Source organism: Dipteris shenzhenensis, chromosome 22 (genome assembly GCF_047967505.1).
Source record: "Dipteris shenzhenensis isolate YYH24624 ecotype China chromosome 22, Dip_SZ_1.0, whole genome shotgun sequence".
In the NCBI taxonomy this organism is placed as follows: Eukaryota; Viridiplantae; Streptophyta; class Polypodiopsida; order Gleicheniales; family Dipteridaceae; genus Dipteris; species Dipteris shenzhenensis.
The window spans coordinates 12,711,408-12,723,065 of record NC_141617.1 but is presented as its reverse complement, the minus strand read 5'-3'; the positions used below and the strand labels follow the sequence as shown (position 1 = coordinate 12,723,065).

The 11,658-nt window shown below is 43.2% G+C and overlaps 1 protein-coding gene across 1 annotated transcript; it reads left to right on the top strand.

Moving 5' to 3' along the window:
* Window positions 1–5,117: 5,117 nt before the first annotated feature.
* On the top strand, window positions 5,118–7,308 carry LOC147887753 (berberine bridge enzyme-like D-1). Its single transcript, XM_087393504.1, has one exon. It carries the CDS (start codon window positions 5,328–5,330, stop codon window positions 6,927–6,929), a length of 1,602 nt encoding a protein of 533 aa, XP_087249630.1. The 5' UTR covers window positions 5,118–5,327; the 3' UTR covers window positions 6,930–7,308.
* The last annotated feature ends 4,350 nt before the right edge of the window (window positions 7,309–11,658 follow it).

Genomic DNA, 11,658 nt, shown 5'->3' with positions numbered 1-11,658 from the left:
ATTAGTACCATCCATCGAGAGGCCCTTCATCTATTTCACCCGTTTCAGTCTCTGGGGTGGGGATGGTGGTTCTTAATCCAGCAGAAGAAGCTCAACTTCTTGAGTTACTCACAACAAGGTCCATGTGAAGACTCAAAAGTTCAAAGGTCACCTTCATGAGGATGTGAAAGCTCATGTGAAGAAATTTCTCATGGCATGCAAAGCTAAAGGCATGGAGAACGAGAATGCCTTCCTACACATTTTTTCGTCGTCGTTGGAAAATGTAGCTGATGTTGGTATAGTCAATTTCCCCCTAACCATTTTCAAACTTGGACATCTCTAAGGGAGGAATTCTTACGGACTTTCAATTGGAGAAGTTCTAACATATTATTTTCCAGGAGTTGTCCACTAACACTATGAAGCATGGTGAAAGAATCTCTAAGAAGTACACAAGGATGAGGGGTTTGGGTGCCAAGATGTCTATGCCACCTAATGATGCTGTCATGAAAGGGTGGTTTTTGAAAGCATTGCCTCCCACCATTGCTATAAGGTTGGTTGACAAACTCCCTGAACATGCCTCACTACAAGATTTTTTGAGGGAGGCAGTGGAACGATCATAGTTAAGTTTTGCCTCATGGTCGACTTCGATCACCCAACCCTTGAGAGAGGAGGGATCATCGGCATGGTAGCAATTCAAGAAGGAATTAGAAGAAATCAAAGAAGGTATGAAAGATAGAATAAGGATGGATGGACAATCATCCTATGAGGCCCAGGTCAGAGTGGTCTTTGGTGTACAGAATGCAAGGGTTCTAGCCATGGTCAGTGGGAGTGTCCCTCTAAGCACAAGGTACCTACTTCTACCTCCTTCTGTACATTTTATGGAATCCATGGACATGATGCTTCCAAGTGTAGATACCTCAAAGGGTTAAGGAAGCTTCTACCAGAGTATTCTTTAGGGGAACCCCTAGTGGCTGCAATCAACAAAGCTACAGCAGTAGCTTCTAGCCCAGCACTTGTACCTCTTGCTCCTAGAAAAGCATCTAAGCCACCTTCCCCTCCTATCATTCCATCCCCATTGCTTCCTAATACTCCTTTTCTTCAAGCCCCTACACACAATGGCACCATACTTTTATCCTCAACCCTATTATGCACCATACAAACCACCTACTCTCGGAGGTGGGTATGGACTATACTATCAATGTGGTTGACAGGGTGGTTTTCAAGGAGGTCAGGGAGGCGCTGGTCAAAAGACCAACCTTAGAAGACCTATCATGTGTTATCGATGCGAAGAGTGCAGCCACTACCAAGATGATTGTCCACAGCCATTTGGAGGACCCTCTTGCACACGGTGCAACACAAATAAGCACTACAGTAGAGATTGTCCCAATACCAAAGGTGAACCAGCATCCCAAGTCAACATGGTTCATGTGGTAGTGGCAAGGGAGGGCGACACACCCCATTTGATTGGTGCAGTGTTGGGAGCTTTGACAAGGTCACAAACAAAGGATGGGGATGTTATGCACGACTCTGTCTCAACACCATCGACCTCGTCACCGACCAGTATCAACTCCATCCCTAGCAATGCATACCCCCTCCTTCCAGGTACCCTCGTCCAAAATCCAAGGTATGGGGGGGACAAGGTCCATAGATCATATGCATGGATTTCCTTAAAAAAATTCAAATATGCAAGGGAAAAATATGAAAATTTCATGTCCCCCCTCTCACAAAATATAAGGTATATACCTTGAAAAATATGCAAGATTTATTTGTACATATTTTTCATAATATGTGAGGCCCAAGGGGGGGGTCTTTTGGATGAGGGCGGGTAAAACAAAAAATACACTAAAATATGAAAACCCATCTCCTTTCAAATTAATGTAACTTTTTCATGTGTTACCCAAATTTCAAGATGTAAAGACATAATTGAAGCTCTTTTAGTGCAGAAAGCAACCATGTTAATTTGAATAATTTTTACTCATGGCATATTGTTTTATTCATGTCATACTCAAGATTTTGATAGGTTTTCTTACTTAAGGGAGTGTTGAGATATCGAGCTCCACTCGCGATATGCCAGGGTGACTGTTGTGCATTTATGTCACTGACTTGTTAGCTGGAGATGCGGTTGGTACACCGCTCACGAATAATAGCTGGATGACAGCTATCCTTATCTACACTAGTTCGTGGCTCAATTAGTATGCCACCTTAGTTAGTTGAGTTTGGTTTGAGACCCACATATAGGGTTCTTCTATTTCTTTGTACAAGAGTTCTTTTGGGCTTTCACAACTAAGAAGCTCGGGGGGGTCACTATGTATAAACCCTCTATATCACGTGCGTTCAAGGCCTATATTTAAAGTCCCTTATCTGTAGAAAATTTCATTAATAAAATGTACCCCTTTTCTATACAAATCTGTAAATTTTTTCCAAAAATATTTTAAATAGTCCCTTATGTATATTTATTTCTGTAAATTTTAGAAATAAAAAAAATCCTTCTGTTGAACTCACGTGATAGGGTTACATATGATGGGTGACCCCCCCGAGCTAAGAAGAGAAAAACTGTTTTCAGCCTCCACCTTTGTGTGTATTCCCCCATTGTGCATGTGAGAAAGCCGCAAGTGAGACTCCTTCCCTCTCTCCCACAATCTCCACATGGTATCAGAGCCTTGTTCGTGATAAGGAGCTCAAGAAAGCAAGCCAAGTTCGTGGTGTCCTGGTAAGAGGACCAGTGTTGCTTTCCTATTTCGAGTTTGGGAGCAAATCTCTGCAGGTAGCACAGCCAAAAGTGCAGGAGTGCACTGTATCAGATTGAGATGCCCTTCGCGGTGTGGCGAGAGCGTAGTATATGTAGATGATCTACCCCTCCTCAACCATCAATGGATCTAAGAAAGCCTACACTTCTGACATGTGTGGTTTCAGCAATGATACATGAGATGGATGGTAATAGTAATTAAAAGGCCACTTCACTTGTCTTTTGGATAATCATAAAGGTGGCCATGATACCTGTGGGGCATCTTGCTATTCACCCATTCAGGACTAAAATTTGTGCTACATAGCCATTAATGCACAAAAAGTGCCTTCATTAGAACCCAAGTACCCCCAAGATGTTCATCTACACAATGATTGCTTGGCGTAGGCATCATGCATTTTCTCCTTGGCCTCTCCGAGAGTCATCGCTTTTTATGGCCATGTCTAGTGCCAAAATTGCATCCATCCATTGCCTCAAATAGTTGTCTCAATGGATAAACACTTCCAAGGTGATTTCTAAGGCCTTTGTGCTGCTACACCTTACTCTTGCCTTCTATATGGCTTAAGTTTTGTCTTTTGCCCCTTAGTTTCCCTCTTGGGCCTTCCCCCTTCTCCATTATCTTCTTTCTATCCTTCTTCCTCTGTGTACCGGCCTTCCCCTCACCTACTCCTTTTTTCTTTTGTTCATTCCTCCCTCTTCTGCTTAACTTCTCTCTTCTTTCCTTTTCCATCCCCTCTCCATCCCTCTCTTTCTTTCCTTGTGCCACTCTTCTTCCCATTTGTCCATCAATATAGACACTGTGCATGCTCCCATTGTTGGTGTCATAGCCTGTATAGAGTATAGATATAGTTACACACTGAATTAGACATGAGTTACCTAAATGCTAATGCTTTATAAATGAATGGAAATCACTACATGAGAACTGATTGGCTTTCCATCTCTCATCTTTGATTTGCCTAAATGTTTGTTGACTTGATCAAGTGAGGATCAATTGCGCACACTTTGGAATGTCAAAGTTCATGATTTTCAAGAGGCGATATGCATATGTCTGCATCGAATGCTCATCATGATATTCAAGAGGCAAATACGTGTTTGTCTGCATCGATGTACATGGTGCCACTGTCTACAAATGGTGAGCTCCTTTCTTGTCCATGCTTCCACGTGTGTTCCCTTTTGTCCATGGGCAATAGGTAGTATATATATAGATAGAAGGGGCTATTTTGTTCCACAAAATATTTTTTGTAAAGGAAAAGGTATGTAAGGCACATATGTACATAGGACTTTAGATATTACCCCTTGAATGCATGTTGTATGTATATTTTTCTTATAGTGTACCCTTAGATCGCATCTTTCTTAGTGTATTTTTCTTTTAGTGTACCCCTAGCTCCCATCTTTCTTAGCACCTTAGCACATGGATGGGAGCAACTATGGGTTTGAGAAATGGTTCCACAAAAGGTGTATTCATAGCAGCAGTGTCGTATGAGAATGGCGCCCGAGTTGAAATAGTATTGTATACAACTCCTCCACTATGGAGAGGGCCTGATGAGATGGGTCTACGAAAGGATTGAGGGATGACTCCAATGGCTTCCCTGTAGCTCAATTTGAGAGGAGGTTACAAGTTTTTGCACATGTGATAAGACCCTACAATGACCTACTTTGCACACCATGAGTCCAAATGAGGATGGGCAGCGAAGATGAACTACATCTTACCAAGTACCACACATATGAATGGCCTAGAAGTTATATGCCACAAGACCCATCACATGAATCCGATCTTACATTTTACCAAGTACCACACGTATGAATGGACTCAAAGGCATAAATCGAATTTGTATGAATGGACTCAAAGGGCCTATGCAATTCCATGCCACCAACCAATCTTGCATTACCACTAATCTATGAGAAGGAAGAAATGCATAGAGACCCACACAATACGATACTGTGGCCGGCTGCAGTGGTATGGCCTTGCCAGTGTCGTAAGCCATGACGCTTGCAATTTCAATCAGAACTCGTCTCTTCCTTCATGAGATAATGGAAATCGGACAGCTTTTTTCAATGTCCTGTCGGTTACTTCTTAAAGCTGTGTCTTTTGGAGTGATACCTGTTTGAATCGTATTGGAAATGAACTTCAACTCTCTTGATTCGATAATCTATTCAACTGTTTCAACACCAGTCGTGAATGCACCACCCTGTTGACACTTTTGTCCGTTTGACGTACGTGTAACACTTTTCAGGCCTGGGCCCTGTTGCACACTAGTCTTGATAAAATATCTCAATGGTCGGAGCATGATTAGTGTCCTGTTCATGCGCGAAGTATCCTCCTATCACCGACCAGGTGAGACTCGTGTCCATATGCTTTAGTCCCCAGAGTTGCTGTCCGCTGGAGCTTTCTCCAATTTGCCGTGTGACAGAGACTCTTTTACATCTTTCCTCTAAGTTGAACACTAGGGCAAATCTCTCTATAAAGAGCGGATTTAGGATGCATTTTCTTTAGCCCTTTTCGGGACTTCGAGTGCTCCTGGTGAACACAACAGCTTGTACCTCTTATAATCGATCGAGTATTATCATCCACATCCTTTCAGCAGTGCATGCAAATTATCACCCCATGGCTGCACAGATTGCTTTCAAAATGGTCGCACTGAAGGCCAGTACTCTTGTTCTGATTTGTTTGTTGTTGAGCACAAATGCGGCCGAAGCTTCGCGTCTAGACAGTTTAATGAGTTGCTTAGAAGGAGCTGGAGTGCGGAACTTTACGACAATACAATCCGCTTCAGGCATATACAACAGCCTGCTAGACGTCTCACGGCAAAATATGCGATTTGCGGAACCAGGCACACTAAGGCCCTCTGCCCTCATCTTCCCTACCACGCCAGAGCAGGTGCAAAAGGCCTTCACGTGCTCTGTGAAGGGAAATTGGACGCTGCGGGTGCGCAGTGGCGGGCACAGCTACGAGGGATTGTCATACACTGCCGACACGCCGTTTGTGCTGATCGATTTCTACAACATGCAGGCCGTCAAGGTCGATCTCGAATCCAAAACAGCATGGATCGAAACCGGAGCCAACCTTGGGCAGGTGTATGACAGTATTGCTCGAACCACGTCTGCGTTGGGCTTCCCTGCGGGCATTTGTCCGTCGGTGGGCGTGGGGGGTCATTTCAGCGGAGGAGGCTACGGATTTCTATCACGAAAGTATGGTTTGGCAGCAGACAACGTGATCGATGCGCAGATGGTGAATGCAAAGGGCGAGCTAGTGGACAGGAGCAGCATGGGAGAGGATCACTTCTGGGCGCTGAGAGGGGGAGGAGGAGGGAGCTGGGGCATAGTGGTGGCATGGAAGGTCAAGCTCGTGGAGGTGCCAGAAACAGTGACATCGTTTACGGTGTACAGATCTGGACGAGAGAAGGTGGCTGATCTAGTGTATCGATGGCAAGCAGTGGCTCCCTACGCGCCGAGGGAGCTGGAGAGCTCGATGTTCATAACGGGAGGGACGATGAGTCCGAATCAGAGCTTGCCATCGAAGCCAACTGCGGAGGTGATGATGTTCGGGTGGTACTTAGGTCCGATCAACGAAACGGTCGCTCTCTTCAGCCGCATCTATCCAGAGCTGGGTCTGGCAGGCACAGACTGCAGCCAGGGCCACTGGATCGACGCCGTAGCAGGCACGGGCGGAGCACCCACGCCCAATGCGCTGATGGGCCGCTACAACCGCGACAAGGGGAAGTTCAAGGCGAAGTCCGACTACGTAACGAAGGGGATTTCGAAGAAAGTGTGGCTGGGGGTCGCGAGGCGACTGGAGGAAGGGCCAGTGGGGGCGTACGTGTATCTGGAGCCCTATGGGGGAGCGATGGCGGAGATAAAGTCGGACGCCATAGCTTTTCCACACAGAGCGGGCAATCTGTACGTGATACAGTATCAAGCAAGGTGGGGGGAGGGGGGCGGCGACGCCCAGCAGATGGCGTGGCTGCGGCGGCTCTATGGTTATATGGCGCCGTTTGTGTCTCGGGAGCCTCGGTCGGCCTACGTGAATTACATAGATTTGGATTTGGGCACCGCTGGCCAGGGCAGCGGCGCCGCTGCCGTGGCGGCTGCAGAGGCCACATGGGGCCGCCGCTACTTTGGCGCTAATTTTCGCCGCCTCGTGGACATCAAAACTAAGGTCGACCCCCTCCACCTCTTCCATCACCCCCAAGGCATCCCCCCTCTCTAAATCCCAAACCCCATCCTTTCACAACCCCGTAAAGTTGGTGAAGCATTACTCTCCATGTAGCCCACTCGCCAACACAAAGGTCATCAATTGTATAGTATTAAAGGTCTCTAGAAATACTTGCCTTTGATTCACTCTATTTGTAAGTCTTCAATCTCCATCTCTAAGCATTATATTATACTTAGCCTAACAACCACATTGGCGGGTGAAGACTAGGTTCTATCACTCGTGAGATTCTATGTAATCCCAGCTATTAAAATTGTCTTTTTGGCCTGCCATATATGGAGGCCTAAGTAAAGGCGATGGCATTGAGAAGGTCATTTTTTTGAGGGATTTGTGCCACTTGGTAAAAATCTAGAGTCTCCTCTCTCTCCACATTTTTAGCCCCCTCCTCTCCCTCTCTCTCTCTCTCTCTCTCTCTCTCTCTCTCTCTCTCTCTCTCTCTCTCTCTCTCTCTACCCCTCCCTCCGAGTTCGGACTCCCTCTCTTCCTTTCTCTCTTTCTACCTCTGCTTGGGCAAGCCTATTGAATGATACATATCATTCATCTTGTTTTCCTTTTCAATATAGTTTCATCTTCTTTTTCGTAAAAAAATTATATTATACTTAGTTTCACATCATCTGTTATATTGTGCTTCAATCTCCATCTATGACTAGCATGCGTTCTTTTATATCTTATCCATCCCACTAATGCCATCCCCCTTCTAGCTTGTATAGTAAGCGAGTAGCATGTAAGACTAAGTCTTAGCTCTAATACTATTATATTTCTTTACAAGCACTTTGATATTCTTTCTTTTTATAATTGTCCTTACAATATTATTGTAACAATATCAGTATACTAAGAAGTTTTACCATATATTTTTAAAAGGGTGCATTTTCACTAGCTGGCCATCTTTTCACAACCCTCTAAAGAGTCTGCAACTCTGACATAAAAAAGTATCCCCTTTCTTCAATTGGAGATCAAATCATCAAGGAAGGTATAGCTCTTTATACTACTCTCCAATAGCTCATATTACCTTCACCTAGGAAATCATATGATCACTAAAGCTATAGCTCTTTATTCTACTCTCCAATTAGTTCTTTGTAATGCATCCGACTAGCTGGCTGAATCGGGTATATTTTATAATGATCACTTTTATCAATTGTTGGACCATGCTCACTCACACGATTTATTAAAAAAGTAAGATCTTCAACATGGAGTACAATAGATTGGCCAGTCCCTGATGGCCGCATAATAGAATCATACAGAGTCAAACTATTTTAAGAAGTAGAACATTCCCTAAAACCAAATATTGCTACCAAAATAGTTGAAATCAACGTTTTCATGCCACTTACAGTTTTTGTAAAACTTTTTCAGGATTATCCAGTTAAAGTTTGTAAGTCAATGTTGACTTTCAAAGAAAAAGGATATGATGAAATTCCAATTCCAAAAATTTTGGATAATGGTTGGGATAAAATGGTGGCCAACAATGTGTATTGTGAGGTTGCTCATAATTCCATCAACATTAAGTACATGATTGCCTCGCAAAACTTTATCTTCTCTTTTTACTATAAATGCATTATGATGATAGGCACAAAACTTGTGGCAACGGACCAAGATGAGAGTTCTTCGGGTCCAATAATTGAAAATAAATGTTATTGAGAATGACATCCTTCTAACATTCATGTCATTGAGACAATGCTGCCCTCTCTCTTAGTTATGCAATGACATTATTATGGAGACTGAGAACACTATCCGCAAAGAATTTTCATTAATTTTGAATAATAGGAAAGTAAGGTGGTTTCCACCATGTGTTCCTCCTAAATCTATTCTCTTTACATTTGCATGATACATTCATCTATCACTTCTAAATTTATGATATTGCTAAAAATTAGTTTTTGTAGATACTACAAAGGTGTGAAAGCAAAATTCAATGCAAGGACATTGTAAATAGAACAATTGAGATAATTTAAAGCTATTGACTTCAGTGATCCAAAAAAACAGAGTTGACATGTGATGTATTAATACAAAATGAGTACAAGTATGTGTCCATCGTATATTTTGCACTTATTAGAGTCCTCCATCCACAAGAGAAAGGATCCCGCTATTGTGGTGTTGGTTTTATCAAAATAGAATGCTAAGATGTATATTGGACTAAGAAGAGTGCCAAAATAAGAGAGAGATATAGATAAGTGACTTTATTTTTCTGATTTGAGGCCGTTTCGGGGCCCGTTTTGAAGGCGGAAGTTCTTCGCAGGCACTCAGAAAAAGGCCCTGTTTTTTGCTGTGCGACCACTGCTGCGCGGCTAGTCGGTGGAAAGGTGCCGCAGAAATTGCATCGTATGCCTGTGTGCAGAGATATTGGGAGTTACAGATTCATGCCTGTTGCCTGTTGATGCAAAATCGTCACTAGGAAGTGACTGTGTGGTGAAATACCACTTTCGTCAGTTTTGCGGATCTGCCCGTGTGAGGCAAAAAGCTGTGTTTTTTGCAGTGACAGAATATTTTGCAGTGTTCTGTAATGGCATCTGATTCTCTTTCACAGATTGTCACTGAAAAGCTTGACAAGAACAACTTCCAGGCATGGAAGTTCAGAATGACGAATTTCTTGATGGGAAAAGGCTATTGGGAATTCATTACAGGAAATGAAGAAGAACCTGTTCTTCCCAATGTTCCCAGTCAACAGGAAATGCAGGCATTCAAAGGATGGCATGAGAGAGCCAGGAAAGTTATGTACTGGCTGTCTATCAGTATTTCGGACTCCATGATTGTGCATATTCAGGATGCAAATACGCCAAAGTAGGCATGGGATACTTTGGCAAAAATGTACAGCACAAATACGCAAGCCAGGAAAATGCAACTCAAACAGGAGTTGCACAATGTGCAGAGAGAAAATTTGAGCATAAATGACTACCACATGAAAGTGAAGAAAATTACAGATGCACTTGCTTCCATTGGGTCGCCAGTGGATGATGACGATTTGGTTTCTGTGACCTTGAATGGTCTAGGAAAGGATTATGCACAATTCCGGACATCCATTGCCGTCCGTGAAAAATTTTCAGATTTTGAGGAGTTGATTGCTCTTCTAATTTCTGAAGAGCAAAGAAATGGGGGTGCATCTTCTTTAGCGGGAACTTCAAAAGAAACTGTCTTCTACTCAAATGCTGGCAGAGGTAGAGGCAGAAGTAGAGGAGGCCGATCTACAGGCTGTGGTAGAAATCAGAATATGCAGCAAACGCAAGAAAACTAGTCCTATGCAGGAGGACGTGGTAACTCTAGAGGCAGGGGGAGCCAAAGAGGCCGTGGTGGATGGCAGAGAGGCCAAAATGCAAACAGCAATATTGAATGCTACTATTGTGGCAAAATGGGTCATATGGCTAAGGACTGCTATAAAAAGCAGAATGACATTATGAATGGAAAATTGCAGCAAGGCAATTATGCATCCTCTAGTAGACAGGGTGATGACAGAAATGAGCATTTGTTTATGGTGCAGCATATGACAAATTCTGTAACAAGTGCAGAAGAAAGCAATGATGTGTGGTATGTTGACTCGGGTGCGTCAAACCACATGACAGGTCATGCTGAATGGATGCAGGATGCAAGAAAAATGGAAAAACCAGGATTTGTGGAGATTGGTGATGATACTGCACATCCTATTGTGCAGATTGGCAAAATTCGTTTGTCTATGCAGGATGGGAAAAAGAAATACTTGTCTGATGTATTTCATGTCCCGAATATCACCAAGAACCTGGTTTCTATTGGTCAAATGGTTGAGCAGGGCTTGCAGGTTAGATTTAATCCTCATGGATGCTTTGTTGAGGATATGAAAAATAATGGTCGCTTGATAGCAAAAGGAAAGAAGAAGGGCAGGATGTTTACGTTGGATGCAGACATGCCTGAATTGAGTGCAGCAATGTTTGCACATGGGATTGGTGTAGTTGTAGATATTGATATCTAGCACAAACGCATTGGTCATGTTAGTATATAGTGACTTAAATCAATGCAAGCCCAAAATATTGTTGCAAGATTGCCAAAATTCAAGGTTGCAGAAATGCATAAGGTTTGTGAAGCCTGTCAATTTGGGAAACAGGCAAGAAAACCTTTTCCTAGGCATGTTCAAGAGAGTAAAAAGCCATTGGAATTAATCCACTCTGATGTGTGGACTACAAAAGCTGCATCTATTGGAGGCTGTCACTATTTTGTCACATTTATTGATGACTTCAGCAGAAAACTGTGGGTATATTTTATGAAAAAGAAAAGTGAAGTGTTTGGGCACTTCAAAGCTTTCAAAGCTATGGTTGAAAAAGAAACAGGCCTGCAAATAAAATGCCTAAGGTCAGATGGAGGGGGAGAGTACCTCTCAAATGAGTTTGCAAGGTTCTTACAGGAGCATGGTATAAAGCAGCAATATTCATGCAGTCATACCCCACAGCGAAATGGAATTGCAGAAAGAAAAAACAGGCATATTGGAGAGGTATCTCGGGCTATGCTAAATGAAAAAGATCTACCAGATTATTATTGGGCTGAAGCAGTTGCTACAGCAGTCTATATAATGAACAGGACTCCCACTGCAGCAATACATGGCATGACGCCAGAGGAGATGTATACTGGTAGGAAACCAGATATTTCTCATTTGAAGATTTTTGGTTGCATTGCCTATGTCCATGTGCCAGATGAGTTGAGGTCCAAGTTGGATCCAAAAGCTGAGAAGTGCATCTTTATTGGTTATTCTCTGTAGCAGAAAGGGTATAGA

Excerpts from the sequence above, each read along its gene's own strand:
- LOC147887753 (XM_087393504.1), top strand. The coding sequence starts at position 5,328 with ATGGCTGCACAGATTGCTTTCAAAATGGTCGCACTGAAGGCCAGTACT.